The sequence below is a fragment of the Mandrillus leucophaeus genome, unplaced genomic scaffold (assembly GCF_000951045.1).
Source record: "Mandrillus leucophaeus isolate KB7577 unplaced genomic scaffold, Mleu.le_1.0 Scaffold497, whole genome shotgun sequence".
NCBI classification, from domain to species: Eukaryota; Metazoa; Chordata; class Mammalia; order Primates; family Cercopithecidae; genus Mandrillus; species Mandrillus leucophaeus.
The window spans coordinates 1,737,983-1,759,690 of NW_012105331.1; the positions used below are offsets into that span (position 1 = coordinate 1,737,983).

Below are 21,708 nucleotides of genomic sequence, written 5' to 3' on the forward strand. Positions count from 1 at the left end.
TTGCTGAAGGAAGGTAGATGCAGATGGATCTAGATTTTAATAAGCTTATTGCTAAATGTTTTGAGACAGTGCCTGGAACAGTATTGTAGGAAGGACATATGTATTACCTCATTTTGTTCTTAAGAAACTCAATCATAGGCATTACTATTTTCCCTGTTGGACAGATTAGGAAGTTGAAGTATATAGAGGGTAAGGAACTTGCCCAAAGTGGTCCATGGTTCAGGTGGGATGTGAATTAGACAGCTTGGCCCCAGAGCCTGTGCACTTGCCATGTGTTTCCCTAGACATACCTTAGATGTATTCCTATTCCCTTTAATAATTAATCAATTAATCTAAAAAATATAGTTGTGAAGGCATCTCACTGCTTCACTTGAGTAAATGGTCAGACACCAGATTAGCCAGTAGAGTCAGCAGAAATTTGCAGCGGAAATAGCAGATGTAGGAGAAAGAGTACGGCTTCCTGTCAACTGGATTTAAGGTGGAATCTCAGCTTCATGCTTAGACTGAGTGGGTAACTTTTGATATGTGAATAACCTCTCTCTGCTTGGTTTCTTCATTTGTAAAATGGGGATACAAATATCTACTCTATAGCTTATTTTATTTGGGGGATTAGATAAGAACTTAAAGCTTTATGACTGTTCCATGAGCATCTTTCTTGCCTTCCTCATTCTGTCTCTATTTCCTCCCTTCTCCCTTCCTTCATTCTTTCAGCCATGGATCCCAATCTTTCCACCAACAAGGTCTACTTTTGTAACTATTTCCCCAATAAGGGCAGCAGGCCTGGAACTGCAGGGGAAGGAAGGGGTAGAATAAAATAGACAGCTTTTTGGAGGTAGAATGAATAGGTCTTGAAATTTGATTGGATGTGAAGAGAAGTAGTAGGAGGCTTTGTCACTGCTAGGTTGTCTAACTTTCACAGCCCAGAGTGTGCTCAGGCATGCAAGAATAGAAACTCATTAAATTTTCTAAAACTGAACTCGAACCTCTTTCTGTCTGATGACAGAACAGTTAAACTAGGCATTTTCAGTTAAATTTGGTTCAAGTCTGGGATGCACAATTGCCTCACCTGTCACTGTTCATCAGTGTCTACCCTGCTGGCACCCAGCACTCCCCGTGTCTGTGTTCCTGTCTGGTCTCTGCTCTCTTAGGGTTGTTGTTGGCTTTCCCTCTTGGCTGACTTCCACACTCTGCTGGGGCACCACGGAAAGTGTGGCTGCTCTTCCTCACCTCTCTGTGCCCAAGAGGACTTGTGTTCTTATGCAGCCACTTCAGTTTCTAAAATCCCTTTACTCTGCTGATTGCCCCAAATTTATCTGAGGATTCCATTAGCCACACGGTTCCTTCATCCACTACCAATCCAGGTGTGGGTCAGGACCCAGACTTTTTTTAGCCATTATTTATCAGTTTCTTAACTCCTCCTCAAAGACCTCTATCCCTAGGCTGGGATGGGAAATGAAGGAAAGTAATTTCTTTCTACTCTGCTCCTTTTGTCATCATTTTAATGCTTTGACTCATTTAAAGTTTATTCTTTTGATGCTTAAAGAAATCCCCCCCTTCTTTTTCCAAAAGTCCAATTAGTGAAATTCCAGATTGCTGAAATTCGGACTAATGATGCTGCTATGAGTTTCAAAACCCTATTTTGGTGCTCCAAAAGCAAAAGTTTGGTTCTGTTTTTCTCCTTCTATATTTGACTCTGCAGATCCTCCTGAAGCAAAGCATATTTCTAGTTAAATAGAGAGGGTCACTTGTGGTCCTAGTAGTAGTGGGAGAAGGAGTGATTGAGTTAATATCTCAAGATTTTATCCAACTACATTTGGTTGACTAGATGACATAACTGTCATTATGTGGAAAGAATATGGAGAAATGTGAACTACTTGTATACTGTTGTTGGGAGTGTAAGTTGATAGAAACTCCCTAGAGGACAAACTAGCAGTATATTTCAAAATTACACATATGCATAGTTTTTACCCAATGATTCTTCTAGAAATTTCCCTTAAGAAAATAAGTGAACAAATGTATGAGTTTGTATAAAAAGGAATATCTATTGCTATATTGATTTATGATAATAGAGATGAGAAATAGTTCAAATAACCATCCATGAAGGATTTTGTTCAATGCTATGATATATACATGCAATGGAATACTCTTCAGTCATTCAAAGTGATTTTGTATTTCTTGACATTGGAAAATGTCCATGATATTTTTGTTAAGTGAAAAATGAGATTAGAAAACATCATGCATAATATGATCTCTCTTTTTGCAAAAAAGTGTGTGTATATATATAGGTATATATATGTATAAAACATCTACCCATCTCCTTACCTCCTTGCCTACTAAGATCTGAAGGACATAAACAATGGTTCTCTCTGGGTGATAGAATTATGGATCATGTTTACTTTCTTCTTTTTGGCTGTTTGTATTATCTGATGTTGTAATAGTGTTTGTGTAATGCTTTTACAATTAGAAAAAAGCTTAAAAATTGTCTTTTTTAATGAGAAGAAAAATATTCAGAAGAAAAAAAATAAAGAATTTCCAGCTAGACTCAATATTTCAGAAGCCTTGGGGCCACCTTGCTCAGCTGAGTGGAAAATAATGTTATTTCCACTCAGACTTGTAGGTAACCCCATTCTTAAAGTATAAGACAGAGAGGCAGCATATGATAGAATATTTTATATAAGAGGAGTCATTATATTTGTAGTGTACATTTTCTTAGTATTAGGACTTGGGGTAAAGTGGCATCCAGGAAAAGCTGTTGCTCAAAGTTGCTCTCTATACTCCTAATCTCAGCTACTTATATCTAAGCCCACAGCTTTGGGATGAAATATTGAAATCATAAATTTGCACCATTCCTTTTTCTTGTGTTATGCTTTTTGAGTTCAGTGGGAGTTCATTAAAAAAGAAAGTGTAACCAAAGAACAGGATCTGAATGAAAGTAGCTATTGAAAAGAAATGACCAAAATGCTTATATTTAAACCTGTCAAATGTGCTTAGATAATTTCATAAACATGGATATATAATTTTCATACATATCATACATATGACTTGTTTCAAATTTAATGTCGTGAAACCATTTTAGACACTTCGAGTCCCGGGTTAATTTTGCTGCTGTAGCTGCCTTATTATTAAAGGCATGCTTAGAAAGCTACAATTAAACCCTGCTATGGTTTCTCAGAAAATTACTACATTGAATACATTTCACCAATTCACATGTCTTCTGCTGAAAGGAAAACAGACTGAGAATTTTGATTAATCTGAGAGGAAAACTCATTCTGTATTTCATTTTTGTAGCATGATCACGTCTTTTGTTATTAGAAAAATTCATGTTCTTTAACTAAATCATAAAGTGACTCCACTGCTTCTGAGAAGTATCCCAGTGCTATAACTAGGAATTGATATTTCTTCTTTAATCAACAAAATATGTATTGGTATTTTTGAACATCTACTTGGTGGAAAATTATTGGTTTGAATGTGCAGGGTTCTCAAATGCAAATGGCTTCAGGACCAGGCTTATAGCATTAATCACGTGATCTGGGCTATCTATTATACATCAGGGAGTGATGGGGCCTTTGGTGAATGGGAACATAATGTTGGCCATAAAGTCATAGAGATTCTTTAAGACACTGTGTAGGCCAAACAAAATGCATCTTGGTCCTAATTCCTAACGCCTAGTCACCCAGGAAAAATGTTATAGTAGATTAAATTTCTCTCATAAATCATACAATTTTAGAGCACTTACTTAGGTAATCTTGTAGATCTTCTGGCACACACTGGTGCAGCAGCCCAAGCTTTCATGATCTATTTTGACTGGTTGGGGCATTAGCCAAACTGATTGGCTGGTCCCATTTCCTGAGCTCTAATAATGAAACTGGTTCAGAGGTTGAACATCTTAAAGGTCTCTCAGGTAGGGTAGTAAGGAATGGAACTGGGAATTCAAATCAAAATTTCATGTACTTTCTCCCTTTCTCTACTATTGGCAGGGTAGGGCTGTCCCTTAACTGTCCCTCTGGCACTGTGTCTTAGTCCAACCTAGAGGCAAGCTGTGGCTGACTCTATGTGTAAACCAGCTTGCTACAGGAGACCAAGAACTGTGAAGGTGAAGACCTGGGTTCTAGCCGTGGGTCTGACACTAGCTAATCAAGTGGCTAGAAGTCAGATAACTCAACTGTGGAAACATGAGCTGTCAGAGGCAGTCCTTGTGTCTGAATCCAGTTTACCAGGTTCCAAGCTCAAAGCTCTGGCTTTTGTATCAAAGTCCAGATTCTCTTCTTTTAAACAGGGTGTCATGGTTTCAATCCCTTTCCCAACAGATTCTTTTTTTTTTTTTTTTTTTTTTGAGATGGAGTTTTGCTCTTGTTGCCCAGGCTGGAGTGCAGTGGTGCAATCTCAGCTGACTGCAACCTCCACCTCCTGGGTTCAAGCTATTCTCTGGCCTCAGCCTCCTGAGTAGCTGGGATTGCAGGCATGTGCCACCAAGCCTGGCTAATTTTGTATTTTTAGTAGAGATGGGGTTTCTCCGTGTTGGTCAGGCTGGTCTTGAACTCCGACCTCAGGTGATCCACCCGCCTTGGCCTCCCAAAGTGCTGGGATTACAGACATGAGCCACTGCGCCCGGCCACAACAGATCAATTTAACCTTTCAATATAGAGTGCCTTAAGAGGACTGACTAGACGACTCTTTTTTCCGACCATTCTCTTTTCTTTTTATAGGTTGTATGCAAGCCAGTATGTGCCTAACTATGCTTTGCTGTGCTTGTGGTGGCGTGGGGCTGTGAATGCCACAGTTGCCTCAACTCTTCATGCAATTCCGCATGCCAAGAATTGTAATAAACTGCCCTTCATTACGCAGCTTGGAAAAACAGGCACTCTTTTGTTTTAGCATTTGCTATTTGTATTATGTGGTTAAGCATTGTATGTTACGCTTGCAAAAATGTATAGCTCGTAGTCATTGAAGGGAGTTGTGTGTAGCTTTTTCCCTTCCTAATAAATCGTTTTTGTGAGAACCAGCTGGTGTTTGAAGAGCTAAGTTCCAGGAAGAAAAAGAAATGACAGCTATAGAGCGTGGGCAAAGTTCTAAAAATATGGAAGCCCAGTCTGGCCAAGAGATGTTGGCCTGTGCAGAGAAAGTGCAGTGACAATATCAGCAGAGCCAGAAAAACTGTCCCTTTTCTGCCTGGAAAAGGGTTCATGTGAGATGTTAGGAAGACAGTTTAAGGAGAAAAAAGTCGTAAGTAAATAGAATTTCAGCCAATACTTTAATGAACTTCACCCTTCTTTGGAATGTTTTCACTCTCTGAGGGGAAAACAGAGATTGAGTCATTTATACAGCGAGTGAGAACTTTACTCAAAATGAGTACTCAGGAGATGTTTTCCCTGTGGTGCTTTCTGAAGTCGCAATTTATGAGCTCTGCAACATTGTCGGAGAAATGTTCATTTCCAAGGAACTTGTCTCCCTTGCTTTCTTTATTATTTGGCACTGTAAATTTTCATGACTGTGAGGAGGATTCCCTGACATAGTTATCTGATGGGAAAGTCTGATCCTCTCACTTAAAACAATGATTTTTCATGTCTGTTCTACCTCCCTCTCCCCTTTGTAACTCCCTAAATTTCACACGTAGCACTCTGACTTTATAAATCTTTTTCTTTGATTCTGCAAACTGATTGTTAAATGTATGATATCATTCTTGGAACCATGTGACCTCTGGGTTCCTAAAGGCAGATGTGATTTTGGTCCTGGACAGCAGAAGGAGATGTTGAGCTTGAAGTTAATGTATCTTTTTGTTTTGTTTTTGTTTTTAAACTTAGTATGTAAACAACTGGTGTTACATTTTCAAATAATTAGACAGCCGAGGGCTAAAATAGTTATTTTGGTAAGTGGACATTCTCTTCTTTCAGAGAAGACTCAGCATAAAACGATTTTAATAAATATTTTCTACACAGGATGAGTAATTTCATTTCACTAAAAGACACAGTATTCACTTTCTGGTCTTGTGTCACTCCCCATGTTCTCCTGAGCGCTCATTTTGTAAATGCTGGTTATGACCCATGCTGGATAGTTCTCTGGTTGTGGTTGAAACTTCTGTAGGTATGTCAGCTTGCCCTACGTTACTTCAAAGCCTGCACTCAACTGCTCTTGAAGAGGAAATTCCCTTCCTTTAAAGGCATCATCTTTCCATTTTGGAGAGAACAGTAGAATGCCACTTCTAAGGGTGCTCTGTCACCCTACAATCTTCCTCTTAGATGGCAGAGATGCATGGGATGTGGGCAGGATTGTTTTATAGCTACTGCTAATTAGATCTGGAGCATTTGGAGGGCGTTTCCATTTGGAACAAGCCTCTATAATTTGGTGTCTAGTTTTTATCCTAGAAGATTTATTATATTTTTTAAGCTAATGAGTACATTTTTTGCTTAAAATTGTCTATTCTATTATAATGGCTATGCCCATTCAGTAAGTACCATCATTTTTTTTCTTGTTAAAATTTTTAAAAAATATATTTCTCAGAGGACCGCTATTTTAAGCTGGATCGTATTACATTGTACCTCGAATTGATGAATGTATTTTATAGATAGATGCCCTGGAATTCCTAGAAGATTTCATCAATTGTCTTTAGTCTTGTGCTTTCCATTATTTAACAGTATTGCATGTCAGACAGTGGTTCTTAAGCCCTTGAAGCTCAGACAATCTTAAGTACCAAATCTATCAAGATCCCCTAGTTCAAACGCAGCTCAAGATGGTGATTTAGCTTTTAGGTAATTTGAAACGTTTAAGATGATTGTGTTTTCACTATGTTTACTCTCCTACATACTGGAATTTGGAAATTTGCTATGGTATTCCCATCACAAAGAATTATCCAGCTTGCTTACTGAAACTGGGTCTTATGCCATATTCTGTCTGAATAGTGGTGAAATAAATTTACCTCTAGGCGAGTTTCTTGTTAGAGTTAGTAGGTATGCTCTGTATGCTTTGTTATGTTTCACTTTTCACTCTCTCCTTTAAGGAAAGCAAAAGAAAATTTGTCTGGACAAAACAGAAATGTTTCCAATGGCCATGTAGTTTGTGAAAAAAAGCAGCAGCTGGAGTTGGATTCTATTGTAGAAGAAACCGTAACAGGAGATTATGCCTTAATCATAAATGGCCACAGTTTGGTGAGTTTGCCTAAGGTTTTTGTCCTTTCTTTTTCTTCACCGCAGTAATCATCTCTTTTGTGCTATCGTAATGAGACCTCCTTTGTCTTTTCCAGACAAATGTCACTACTAAATACAGGGCATACGCGATGATTTCCTGTTTGCAAAAGGAAAGGAAACTTCTAATCTATATCTCATACATTATTGTTTGGATCACCACAGTGAAGGGGAGGCTCCAAATAAATGCTAAATTCACAGAATATCAATCTTGTCTAAATGACTGTAGACCACTTAGCAGTATTATTTAAGTGCCTTTCTAGAGGGGAGTGTTACAGCTCACTGTTACTTAATTAAAATAATGCAAGTGGGTGGATGTATTATAATTATTGCTCTTACTAATGTTTGTGACTTGTGGAGCACAACCTGACCTTCATGTAATTACTATACCAAATTATTGCCATTAAGATACCTCTAGTGGTTTTTCTAAATAGCAGCATTTTACAGCAATGCCAAACAATTTGCTTTGATTAGGAAATCTGGTTCTTGTCCTAATAGAATGAACTTGCATTGTACTTTTAATGTAGTTCAGATTCTAAATCTTGAACAAACATGAAAATACTCTTCTGAGTTTCTAATTTAAAATACAAAAGCTCCAATTACACACCAGTGAAATTATAATTTATATGCACAAAGAATTAATCTCACATCTTTCTCTGGCTTTGATGATCATTTTTCACTTTGGAGTTTGGAAAATAAATATATCTTCTTGTAGACAGTTTCTTAGAGGACAAAAGAAGTTGGATATGAGGATATTGTGTTTTCTCCCTTGCGATCAGCTGTCTGTTGTTAGCTCTTAGTGCTTAGAGCATTATCCAGCTGGATTCCAGACATAATGATGTGTTGCCTTCTACACCATGGAAAGTTACAGAGCTCAGCTGCAGGCCAAACTCAGTTGAAAGTTTGTCCAAATGACACAAAATTCTCTTTTGCACAGAATAACAGTAACTGAAAATTATGACTGTCATCTGGGTCTTAAAGCTGGTGGCCCCCAAGCTGAATTGCCCAGAGACCACAATATAGAAAGGGGACCTTATGAGTTATACTTTGACTTTCTCTCAGGCTCAAAGGATCCAATGTGTGGTAGCATTAGAGTACTCAGGTGATAATTTATACCATTTTCTCTGTCTCTAAGTACATTGAAAGAAGGAGGTAAGATAGATGCTCTTCAAGAACCCCGTCAGCTTCAAAGCCTGAAACTCATGGAACCATGAAATGTCATTTTTAATTTAAGGAGACTTGACTATGTTTTTGCTAGTATGGTCAGAAATTTTTTTTTTTTTCCCTAAATCATGATTCTAATTTGCTTAAATCCTGATGTTTTGCAGAATGTAATTGGGCCTTTGTTTTTGCTCAGAGTCTTAGCATAGTTTTTCACTTGCTGATAATAAAAAGAGAGAGAGAGGAAGGGGGGGGGGAGAGAAAGAGACCATTCTAGGCAAGACAGGCAGTTATCTGTTTTCTCTTTCAGAAAGAGTGATAATATTTGAAAATGCCAACTCACAATTTCACCTAGGGATTATAGGTTTGAACATGAGAATTTTCTGTGCTGAGTTATGTTTTTATATTCATTTACCGATCCAGCCATTCATCCATTGGCATTTTTATTAAGCCTGCCCAGGTCACAGTGCTGAAGTCTGAGGATAAGATTGTGAATAGAACATGGTTCTTGTTTTAGGGAATGCTGTCTAGTGGATGAGATAATCACACAGTGGTATGACAAATACTGTAAAAGAGGAATGAACACAATGCTTTGAGAGCACAGAGGGAGACAAATTTACTTCCTTGTGGGAGAATCAGGGAAGACTTCCTGGAGAGAGTGATATTTTCAAGGAGAGGTAATGGCAAGTACAAAGGCACAGAGGCAAGAAAGAGCCCATTCAATCATGAGGAACAAGCAATTTGGCATGATGGGAAAAAAGTGTAGACTTAAAGGTGATGCTAGAAGATAAAACTCAAAAGGAACGCAGGGGCCAGATTGTGATGGGCTGTGAATGTCTTGCTAAAGATTCACGCAAAGATACTGATGACTCAAAGTGTAAGTGGATTTCTGTTTCCTCTTAATGTGTTTATTAAAGAATTTACAGTAAAACTTTTCTAGGAAAAATATTGCACAGTTAATTGGAAGGGATTGTGCTATCTTTTTAAGTAATTTCTTGGCATATCTAAAGGCTCTTATGCATTTGGATAGGAGCAAGAGTAGAAACGGTTGAGGAACCCTGTCTGTGACACAGCTTGCATGCCCCTCTTTTGCACAGGCCTCTCTGGGTTTCAGTCATTATGTTCTTCAAGGGACAATCCCCAGATCATCTGCTTTGCATCCTGCCTGCACATTAATAATCACAACAACAAACTAAATATACAAAACAACAATGCAAAGAAACAAAAAGCCCATCACATAGAATAAACAAATCATCATCATTTGTAGTTCATTCTAAACTTGGTGAGCTGGTAGATAGGTTCTGTCTTTTGTTTTCAGCAATTTTAATGGTTTCTAGAACTTCTCCAGCATTTAACTCTCTCTCTCCAGTGCAGCACTATATCAAGGAAGACATATAAATGGCAGTTTCTTTTATTTTTATTTTGAAATTCATTAGTAGTATTTTTAAATTCGCTTGGTAGGAGTTCAACACTTATTTCTTTAGTTTTTGTTGCTTGTGTGATTCTGAATCAACAATGACTTTTTGAAGTGAATGAAACAGTTTAGCAAACAAATCAGTTGAGAAACAAGACATTTATTGTTTCCTGTTCTTTTTTGAATTTTATTTTTAATCACACAGGCTCATGCCCTAGAAAGTGATGTCAAGAGTGATCTCCTAGAACTTGCTTGCATGTGTAAGACTGTAGTTTGCTGCAGGGTCACTCCACTCCAGAAAGCCCAAGTGGTAGAGCTGGTGAAGAAGTACAGAAATGCTGTTACTTTGGCCATTGGTGATGGAGCCAATGATGTCAGCATGATTAAAAGTAAGAGGATATTTGCTCAATGGGGTATGCTGCATACATGGGGTCCTCAATTTCAGCGTTTGGCAATATATAATCACTAGATTGCATTAAAATTTAATTTTGCCAGTGATTCTAAAATGAATGATACCTCTGGGTCCAATGCTACCACCATTATTAGCATTCATAACAAAATTTCTTTGTCTTTAAATAAACCATTTGTGTATTTTTAGGCTAGAAAAGGACGTCATTCACCTTATACTATTTGAGGAAGTAAGTAGGTACAGTGTAGAGGAAAGAACACCAGGCCCACATTTGTAATATGTGACTTTAACCCCATCTTTGCCACTTAAAATTCTAAAAACTTCTGTAAGTCACTGAACTTTTCTGAGCCTGGCTTCCTCTTTTGTAAAACTAAGATAAATACCTATCATAAGCGTTTCATGAGATAATATATGTGAAAATTCGTAATTGCAATGGCTACAAGTTTTCCATAAATAAAAGAGGAATGACAAGTTTCCGAAAGAGATCGTGGCTTTGTTTTGGGAATGACAGTGTTCCTCTTTCCTTTGTAGGTGCTCACATTGGTGTTGGCATCAGCGGTCAGGAAGGATTGCAAGCAGTCTTAGCCAGCGACTATTCATTTGCACAGTTTAGATATCTCCAAAGGCTTCTCCTTGTTCACGGAAGGTGGTCTTATTTCCGAATGTGCAAATTCTTATGCTATTTCTTCTATAAGAATTTTGCATTTACACTTGTGCATTTCTGGTTTGGTTTCTTCTGTGCTTTCTCAGCCCAGGTTGGTAAAAAGCATTTTTTTTTTCATATGATATTAGAAATGACTCTTCTTCATAGCTCTTTACTAATAATAATAAATTGAGAGTTTTTAATGACTGATTCAAGTGACAGTATTACAATTATGTAATTGATAGTTGACTTGAGCTTTGCACCCAAGAAGAATATGTATCTAGCTGGAATTTTATTTATTTATTTTCTTATTTAGATAGTCAACCAGGGAGTACTCCTTCCGTGCATACTTTAGTGTTTGTTGAAATGTTTTTGGTATGATGACAGGTAAGCTTGTAGAGTTTTAATTTAGAACAGAAGTCTGCGAATCACTAATAAGAAATTTTGAGGTATCTTTACTGGGAAGATGGTTTCTTATCTAACACACTAAATGTATCTGGGCTGAGGGTAAATGTGTTTTATATTAGGGAGAAGTAGTTGGTAGTCTGACACCAAAGCTGTTTAGACAGCAATTCATCAGCTAAAAGTTGATCTATAGATAATACTAGTAGGAAGAAAGAAAAATTAGCAAATTTATAAATTAGGATTCTGTTTTTATCACTTCTTATACATTTTAAAGGATAGTTATTTAGCCACACATCTTCAATATCAGAAAAGTTTTGACCCAATGAATCAACTGTAAAATGTAATGTCTATATCATCTAAATATACTTGTAAATTTTAAAAAAGTTTTACCAAAAACTTAAATGTAGATATGGCATTGACATTTTGAATAACACAAGAAAAAGATTGTCCTTGAGAATGAAATGGTAACCATAACTCTCAGAGATTTATCCAGTTGTTCTTCCCTTCTTTGGGTTTTATCAATGACACTGGATTCAACGATATGCATGAAGGTGATTTTTAAAAAAATCATTTTATTCCAAAAAGACTGAATATAAATGAAATCTTGGCATCTTCTGTTCTCTTACATGTACTGAGGGAGATTAGTGAATTCCTTTTTACAATGAAAATACGTTTTCAATATTTTTCCCTTTTTCTGGGAAGTTGAGATTTCTTAAAGTGAGGCACATCTGTTCCCATTCCTAATTTTCTGTTTTTAGGATAACATGCCCCAAACTAAGAGTAGATTATGTTGATATTTTTGCCTTTTTTTTTTGTTAATCTCTTGACAGTTGAAGTAAAGCAGAGTCTTGATTTTAGCTACTCAGAATTAGAACTTATCTTAGTGCTACTTCAGAGTAGGCATGGGGCTGGAGATATTTACATGCTCATAATTCCTCCTTTGTCCAACAAAGACAAGCATGGGAATGTGGCCTGTGGCTTCCTAGTCTGTTGATTTTCCTTCCACATGAGAACAAAGCAAGACCATCTGCTAACGGGTGTTTCTAAGAGATCTAGTTTTCATATTCCAAAGGCTTAAGGCTGAAGAATCTCAAGACTATGAAGGGACAAACCCCATTTAAACCTCTTAGAACACAGAAGAGTAGTCAATGATTTGTATGTGCAGACGCACTAAGCTTGAATAGGCAACTGTTCCTCTAAGTTGTCTATTAAAACTGTGAAGTCGAAACTAATGTTCAGTGACTTCTAACTTCTACATTTAGGTTATTTTCTGGGTTCTGATAAAATTGGTCAGAGCCAGATGTTAAGCAACTAGAATTTTTATTCTTTCATCGGTATTTGCATTTTAAAAGAGCAAGGGAGAATAATAATTGCCCCAAAGACATGAGCAGCTTGATGGTTGAACCCAGCCGTAAGGCACACCACCTGTCTGTGATTAGGTTTCTGAAATGTTTGATTTAACAAACATGTTTCTTTTCTGTGTCCCTTTCTTTCCCTTTTGTTGTTTTACACTGAAAGCTCTAGTTAATTGCACAATCTTCATTTTGAATCCATTGTTAGTCCCCGTTGACCATCTGTGTTCTTTCCTAAGCCGGTGAATTGGGCTGGACCAGTGGTTCTCAAGCTTTAGCGTGCATGGGAACCACATGGAGGACTGGTTAAAGCACTGCCCGCTGGGCTCTAGACCCTAGAACTGTACTTTGAGAACCACTGGGCTAGAAAACCTAGAAGAATATCCCAAGTTCTGCTTCCTTGAACACAGACCAGAGTAAAGTCCAATCTGCTGACTTTTTGTTTTGTCAACAACATTAGACCCTATTCACCTTTTCAAAAGCAGAGGGGCCAGTTAAGCAAACAGCTGATCTCCCCCAGTTGAATTTTTCCAGAGGATTTAAAATCCTTTCAGCCCTCCTGCCAGGTCACTGTTGCTGAAGCATATTTTACCTGCAGTAAGACAGGGCAAGGTGGACAAAAGATGTCTGTTCAGGGTACAGGATTTCTTTCCCCAGGTTAGCCAGTCTATTATGAACTCACCTAGCTTAACCATTAGCTCCTTGAGGAAAAGAAGTACATCTAACTCATCAATACATCTGTAATAAAATCTTGAATGTTACCTGCCATATAGAAGGCCTTCTAGTCATTTCATGTTGTTGGGTGTTTCTATAGCCCTTTCCCATGCTTGAGGCAGTTGCAGCAAAGAGAGCCATTCCGACATGCCTACAGTCACTCACATAGTTGCCACTTACTCTACCCACCCCAGGGGCCATCCCTGCAGGCTCTGGATCTGGTCTGTGTAAATGTGTGCAGCCTGACCATCAATGTGGCAAAGGGGCTCAGGGTCTTAAGATCTAAATGTGGTTATGGAACTGATTTCAGAATGTAGAATGCTGTTTTTCTCAGTTGTGTTAATATTAATATAATACAATAGTTAATTGGGCTACGGATGATACATTTCTTAGTTATTTATACATCCTTTCATTCTAGGAAAGACATAGAGTGGATTTTCCAGGTGTTTTGGCTGGTTCTTGGCTGATTTAAATAGGGCAGGATATATTTTTTTAGGCAGAGGAGGAATCACCGTAGAAAAATAATTCGGCCTCTGAATAGGAGTCCTGGACTGCTATCTACTTTGCCGTAATCTGTATGATGACCTTATCAAACGGAGACCTAAGCTTATACTGGAAAGGATACTTTGGTCCCACTATTTAAGGATTTCACTCATTTAATAAATATTCACTAAGCCTTTGCTATGTGTCAGGCCGTGGTGGCTCCCGGACCTTATGTCCTGAGTATGTTAAAAAGTGTGCTCTTGATGGGCATGGCGAAGTGTGATCTCACAAATTTTAGTACCTATTCATGTTGTGGAAGGCTTAAGGTTTTATTTCCATACTTGTCAGAGAAATAGATGGGCTTTCTAGGAGAGTGACAAGTAGCAATTACTTATCACCTGTTGGAGAGGACAGCCAGTCAGTGACAGTACCCATGTAGTGGCATCAATGTTGTGGGGTCAGCTTCTTTGTAGAATCATGATATTGTTGACACTAACAAGTAGGGATACAAACAAGTCATAATTATAGCTAACATTTAAATAGTACTTACTATGCTTCAGGCATTGTCTAAATGTTTTACCTGTATTAGCTCAATAGTTACAATAACCATATGAAGTAGGTTTTACAATCATGGTCTATATTAGCTTAATTATGGTAGAAAACACATAACATAAAATTTACCAACTTAACGATTTTTAAGTGTAGAGTTCGGTAGTGCTAAGTAGGTACACATTGTTGTGCAACAGATCTCTAAAATTTTTTCATTCTGCAAAGCTGAAACTTTATGTCCACTGAATAACAATTCTCCATTTCTCCTAGTACCTGGCAACCACCATTCGACTTTCTTTTTCTATGAGTTTTACTACTTTAATTACCTCATATAAATGGAATCATATAGCATTTGTCTTTTTGTGACATGCTTTTGTCATTAGCATTTAGCATAATGTCCTCAAGATTCATCCATGTTGTAGCATGTGGCAGTATTTTTCTTCTTTTTAAGGCTGAATTGCGTTACATTGCATGTATGTACTACATTTTGTTTATCCATGTATGCATCTATGGACATTTGGGTTGTTTTCACCTCTTAGTCTGTATCAGTTCTTTGTTCAATATTTTCTAAATAATATTTGGGAGTTCTACTGTCCAGTAAATTCTATTTCTTCCCACTCTCACCTCCCCATCTTATCTCTTCAGGCTTAAAAATTTACAATTCACATTAGTCTGTGAATTGTAGGCTCTGTCTGAATGTAAAGAAACACTACTATACTTGACTTCAGGATGCATATATATATATGTATTCTCACATCTGACATCTCTAAAACTTGGCTATGTCTTTACAGTCAAAAGTATATTACAATAGCCTTTGATCTGGATTGAAGTCAGGTTTTCCAGAGAGCATTTGTGTGACTTCTTCCAGTTCCCTGTGGGCACTGCTGCCAGCCTGAGATCTTTCTCTTTCCATATATTTTTTGAATTCAGATTGCAGATTCTAGTGATTAGCAGCTTGAGGTCCATGTTTTCAAGAGAGATTCTGTCTCTCCCTTTAGTTAGTGCAAAGCTGACACAGGCTAGTTTCCTTGCAGTCCCTTTCTGCATTAAGATTTCTCTTTTACACTGAGGTTGTAGCTCTTTGTTGCCCTACCTTTATGGAAATGTCAGATTCCCCATTTGGTCGAATTTTGGCATTGATAATGGTATTTCTAACAATCAATCGTGCTTTAGAGTCAGTGAGATTTGGTATTATTACCCAAACTCATTTGGCATGGAATGCTGCTTTTTCTTTTGTGTGTGTGTGTTTTTGTTTTTGTTTTTGAGACAGAGTCTCACTCTGTCGCCCAGGCTGGAGTGCAGTGGTGTGATCTCGGCTCACTGCAAGCTCTGCCTCCCGGGTTCAAGCCATTCTCCTGCCTCAGCCTCCGGAGTAGCTGGGACTACAGGCGCCCGCCACCACACCCAGCTAATTTTTTTTTTTTTTTTTTTTAGTAGAGACGAGGTTTCACTGTGTTAGCCAGGATGGTCTGGATCTCATGACTTTGTAATCTGCCCGTCTTGGTCTCCCAAAGTGCTGTGATTACAAGCGTGAGCCACCGTGCCTGGCTGGAATGCTGCTTTTTATAAGCAACACATATAATGTCCTGTAGAACAGGTGCCATATGGAACTCACTTTGGGAAATTCTGGAATAGATGCTTCTATAGCAACAATTTCAAAACTTGACATTGCCTTGCTATTTATCCCAATTCTAGTGTTTTGAAAACAATAAGACGTACAAAGAGCAAAATGATGCCAAGAATATTGTCCCCATAGGAACAGGCTATTTATGTTTCTCCTTTTACAAAACCTTCCACTTTAATAATTAACTCTAGTCCAAGGGACAAAATACCCCTGTTTTATATACCAAAGTAAGGGTTTACATTTAAAATTCTGCAAAGTCTTTTCCATTATTCTCAAAGTATTTTTTCATATTATAAAAATATTTATATGTGAATATATCTCAACTTTTATGCTACTAAAATCATATTCTTTTACAGCTTTCTTATTAAAAACACAACTTGTCACACTTTGAGAAAGTTTTCTTGATTTACATTCTTCAAACATGTTGTTTTTCTTAATGACATTCTGAAACACAGATTATAAATTATTTGACTATTCTGAGTCTCTAGACATTTAAGATTTTTTTTTTTTTTGTGGACGAGTCTTGCTTTGTTGCCAACCTGGAGTGCAGTGGTGCGATCTTGGCTCACTGCAACCTCTGCCTCCTGGGTTCAAGCGATTCTCCTGCCTCAGCCTCCTGAGTAGCTGGGACTACAGGCACGTGCCATCACACCCAACTAACTTTTGTATTTTTTAAGTAGAGACAGAGTTTCACCATGTGGGCCAGGATAGTCTCAATCTTCTGACCTTGTGATCCACCCGTCTCGGCCCCTCAAAATGCTGGGATTACAGGCGTGAGCTACTGTGCCTGGCCCAAGATGTTGTTTTTAATTTAATAATTTCTGTCTTCCTCATCTGTGAGTCACATGACATTGTCAACTTGCTAATAGAAAGTCTTGGTTGCTATAAAGACAAAATAATGAAAAGGACAAACTCTTGCTCACCTAGAACTGGTTTTCTCATTGGGAAATAAAGAAGTGCATAAATAAGTCTAATAGAAATATTGTATTTAGTTGGGTGCAGTGGCTCACGCCTGCAATCCTAGCACTTTGGGAGGCCCAGGTGGGCAGATCACTTGAGGTCAGGAGTTTGAGACCAGCCTAGCCAACATAGTGAAACTTCGTCTCTACCAAAAATACAAAAAATAGCCGAACATTGTGAAGCATGCCTGTAATCCCAGCTACTTAGGAGGCTGAGGCAGGAGAATCACTTGAACCTGGGAGGTGGAGGTTGCAGTGAGCCAAGATCACACCACTGCACTCCAGTCTGGGTGATGGAGCAAGACTCCATCTCAAAAAAACAAAAAACGAAAACAGAAAAAACAAAACAAAACAAAACAAAAAACAACTTGTATTTAAAGGTAATATGAGAGCATGGGGAAAGGAGAAATGTGTAAGGATCTAGGATGACTTAGGAGGATCTGGGATGACTTAAGCGCAATTAGTCTGCAAGCAAGTGTGTGAATATTTTAAAAATTAAGTGGAGATCTGAAGGCCTGAAATTCTAGCTCCCTTCAGGGATTTGGGGCCTGATTTGCAGAAGGGTGTGAGACAATGGAGTAAAAGGAGGACATCCCTCCCCTCATACACTTTCCCACTGACCTGTAATTAGCTAAAATATTCTAATTTCTAAAATTGTATTTAACACCAACTCATTCAGAAATACCTTTCAAAAACTGCATGGCATTGAAGGGGGAGCTTACTTAGCAGTGTTGTCTACAGCAAGAAGCCTGTTCTAGAGCAGGTGTTCTACCACTATAAAGATGGAAACTGCGGTGTTCGCCAGCCTCACCCCACATGGGAGTGCCCTGGCATGTTAGCGGTCCTGAAGACTGGCTGTGCAGGTGACTTGGATTTGGAATTGGGATGGGCAGGGATCACTGTCTCTTTTCCATTCCCTGTTTTTCCCTGGAAGGGCCTGATTAGCAACAGGTTTAACTGAAAAATATTTTGGCTTTTTTTAGTCCTGTTTTTCTAAGGACAATATGCTGTAAATGAGGCAAGTGAAAAGAAAACAACATATTTGTAAGAACATTAGTCTACAGAGAATGAGAATTTTTGAATGGGGGACAATTTCACCATCATACTCTCTCACTCCCCGTTAAGATCACCCAACATGTGGCTTTGGCCTCCAGCACCATGTGGCGGGTGATGAGGCTTTCTTAGCCCTTAAAGCCCCTTAGATAGCCATGTACTTCCAGTCTTTTAAAGAAAGTCAGCTGTCTGAGGTCTTCCCACTCCCTGCCACCCCTCTCCTAAACTGCTTTAACAGAATTGAAAGCTCCATAGTGAAATGGAGCTAGTAGTAATAACAACTCCAAGGCCTGGCAGAGTTGGTAATAGCTGGCATCTCTTTAGAGGCCATTCCCAGGTAGGCCCAATCTTCTGTCACTTTCTCTGTCCAGTCCCAACAGCAGTGAGAGTTGCACACATATTCTCCAATGCAGAACCTATGGTCTGAATGCTTGTTCATTTACCAACAATAAACTGGGTGCCAGTTTAGGACCAGGTCCACTGATGCCCCCCGCAAGGAACAACAGAGTGAATCAAAGGGTTGCTGTTCCTGCCCTCAAGGAACCTACAGTCTGGGAAAGATTTTATTTTCATAAATGCGAAACAAATGTTGAATAACCCCATAATCTCCTTTCTCTTATTTCTCTACCAAAAGTTTCTTCTGGAATAAATTTACTATGGATAAGCCATGTCTTGGGGCCAACCCTGTCAAATCCCAGCATCATTCATAAGCACCTAAATATTCTTCCCTGTATCTCTCAGCAGATTGTTTGGAAGTAATCCTTTATTCAGCTGAAAACATCTGACCAAATGTAAACAGATTGTGTTTTTTAAGACACAATGTTGACTTTCTAAAACACCAGTTTAATTATTTAATGAAGTGACATGTGCTATTTCTTTACTACATCAGTCTGTCTTTGGTGCCTGGTGGATTTTATCCAGGCAATTATTCTCTGATGAGAGCTCCAGTAGATTCCAGCCAGTGCCCCATCCTGGTAGGTGGGCTGGGGCAGATGTGTAGGCAAATCCAGCTGTGGTGTGCAAGGCTTCAAGAGAGCGGATGGGTGGGAGCATCACTGCCTGTGGGATGGTGGCACTTAGGACATCTGTGATGGATGGTCATGTGATGTAGGCTGGGTTGTAGTAGGTTTATGGACTTTCCTCTGGTTAACTTCAGTACGCTGCTTATGTTGTGATTGGCTTGGGATGTACAGTGAAAAGAACCCGCAGACCAGACTCCCTTTTGTTTCCTATATTGGGTGGAATTTCCTGGGAGAAGAAGTGGGAACAAAGAACAAAAAGTATGTATCTTGTTGAAACCTAGAATCTTTACTCTGGCAGAGAATTTCAGAGATACTGAGTCCAGTCCCTCGTTTTACAGAGGAGGAGCCCGATCCCCCCAGAAGCTGAGGATCAGCAGTAGGCAAGGCTAGGACCGGAACCAAGTCTTCTGGCTCGCACTTCAGTGCTCTGCCTACTCTACCTGATGATAAGTGACCTCTTGGGTTGTCATAAATTTGGAAAAGCTAATGGCTATATCCTTTTTTTTTTTTTTTAAAAACTGTCTTCCCTAAACCCCTAATCAGCAAATGTTTCCTTTATTTGGAATCTAAAGGAGAAACGTCCAGAAACACTCAGTTCGATATGACTATGTGGAGGAAATGAGCCCTCTATTGAAAGAGACTTCATGTCTTGTGCGGAGTGTCAGCTTAGCGCTGTGGGAGGGGCGGGCCTGTCCCTAGGCAAACTGTTTTGTAGAATCATCTGGAAGCTTGAGGACACCTTCTGCTGGCAAATGCTCCAACTCAACTGCCACTGAGAAACAAATTAAATTAAATTTGTTCTAATGAGATTTCCAGCCAGATTTCTGGACCAGAGACATTTGGATAAAGGAGACTAAGTCTCTAAACTGAATCATGGGTGCCTTTTAAGGACATGCCTTATCCCAATCTATTATTGAAACCCATATGAGTTTTGTGGAGTTCACTGTGGGTTTGGAGTCACTATTTATACCTGTAACTTATTTTAAAAGCACCCTATGCCCTCAGGACTTTTCATAAAGAGGAACTGTCCCCCACCAAGGATACAGCTAAATTAAAAAAAAAATTGGTTGAGGTCCTATTTAGAAAATTCATGCTCAAAACTATGCAACTACTGGTACTGTGTACTTGTGAGATGATATTATCTGATAACAATTTATCATTGTCAGTGAGATACAGGGCTGTGTATGGTTTTTTTTTTTCTTCAATTCTACTGTGATATGGAAGCAATTATCTTGTCAAGGCTGGAAAAACTTTAGTTCTGTCAAACAGTATAATAAAACAACAAAAAGTTTGGAAAGTGACATGAAAGAGTGCGACTAATCTTAAGGCTTTGATGACTTCATGGATTTGGTTACCTGTGAGCCCATCTCCACCTGGCATGGCAGCTCTGCTCCCCCTCACCTTCCAGATGTGCTCTGGGGAAAGTCCAGAACTGGACGAGTGTTCAGGCCTGGGTCACTCCTCCTGGATGCCGCGAGCTGGTTTTTACTAATTACACAAATCAATCACAGATGTGCTGAGGCTAAGCGCCTCATATTTATTCCACAGTGTGTTTTCTTTAAATGACAAATGCTTTTTAAGGCCCCCAAAAGGTCATTAGATAGGTTTCCTCTGCAACACATAGGAAAAGGGGGATACATATCTCCAAAGAGGTAGTAAGTTCATCTTGTTATTTGAACAAGGAGCTCGGCCAGTGGTCGAGCAGAAAGAGCAGAAAGCCTTTTGTAGCTGTTTAAGAACTTTATTAAGGTTTATTTAAATGTGTCATTCTATAAATCACAGGTTTTGTGTTCTCCAAGCTGTTTTTAGATTGTAATTTGTAGCTGGAGTATTTTTAACTTTATAAAATGGTTGATAAGGCTGATAAATTGCTCCCATAAAGAAGGGAGCAAGGAGAAGCTTTCCTTAAATAGAAAAACAGTGAAGTTGGAAAAATGAACTCTCCTCCCTCTTTTTTTTTCTGATCTGTGAAGAGACACTTATAGGATTTTAAACAGACCTGTGACATCTTGTAGTAGCATGGCTTTTCTCTCTTGTTCAGAATATTGGAGATAGGGAACAAATATTTCGGAGGCAGAGGTGGCGTGGCTTCCCCTGTGAGTACAGGTGCCCTAGGGAAAAGAGTTTTTTGTGGGACTCCTTTCATAGAAACAATCTGAGTCACCCAAAATCAGAGTGTCAGCCTAGAAATCTGAAAAGAATCCTCACCCCTCAACCCCCACCCTCCCCTCTCTTCAGGGCATCTGGTCAACCTGTGTTGGGTGGGTTTGGTAGGAAGAAGAGGTGGTAAAATGCCTGAGCATGCTTGGAAGGGGAGAAACAGGGAGGTTGATCGGGGCTCATGTGCCCCTCTCAGCTAGTCCTAGTCACCAGAAGGGGGACTTAAAATTTTTCCAAGGGGATTTAAGGACCGCAAGAAGAAGGGGGGCATTTACTAGAATAGCTATTTGAGTAGCTGCAGATCTCTTGCAAGGATTCTTGAACAGAAACCTGTTGTAGAAGAAACATTGCTTGACCGGGAGCAGTGGTTTATGCTTGTAATCCCAGCACTTTGGGAGGCCGAGGCAGGTGGATCACCTGAGGTCAGGAGTTCAAGACCAGCCTGGCCACATGGTGAAACCCCGTCTCTACTAAAAATACAAAAATTAGCCAGGCATGGTGGCAGGCACCTGTCATCCCAGCTACTTGGGAGGCTGAGGCAGGAGAATTGCTTGAACCCGGGGGGTGGAGGTTGCAGTGAGC

The 21,708-nt window shown here is 39.0% G+C and overlaps 1 protein-coding gene across 1 annotated transcript in view; it reads left to right on the forward strand.

Moving 5' to 3' along the window:
- ATP8B4 (ATPase, class I, type 8B, member 4) overlaps positions 1 to 21,708 on the forward strand; it is a 267,168-nt gene that overhangs the window by 218,206 nt on the left and 27,254 nt on the right. Inside the window, exons 21-23 of the mRNA XM_011995769.1 lie at positions 6,995 to 7,142; positions 9,959 to 10,142; positions 10,694 to 10,917. Of these exons, the coding sequence (XP_011851159.1) occupies positions 6,995 to 7,142; positions 9,959 to 10,142; positions 10,694 to 10,917 (556 nt within the window). The remainder of the gene's footprint in view (positions 1 to 6,994; positions 7,143 to 9,958; positions 10,143 to 10,693; positions 10,918 to 21,708) is intronic.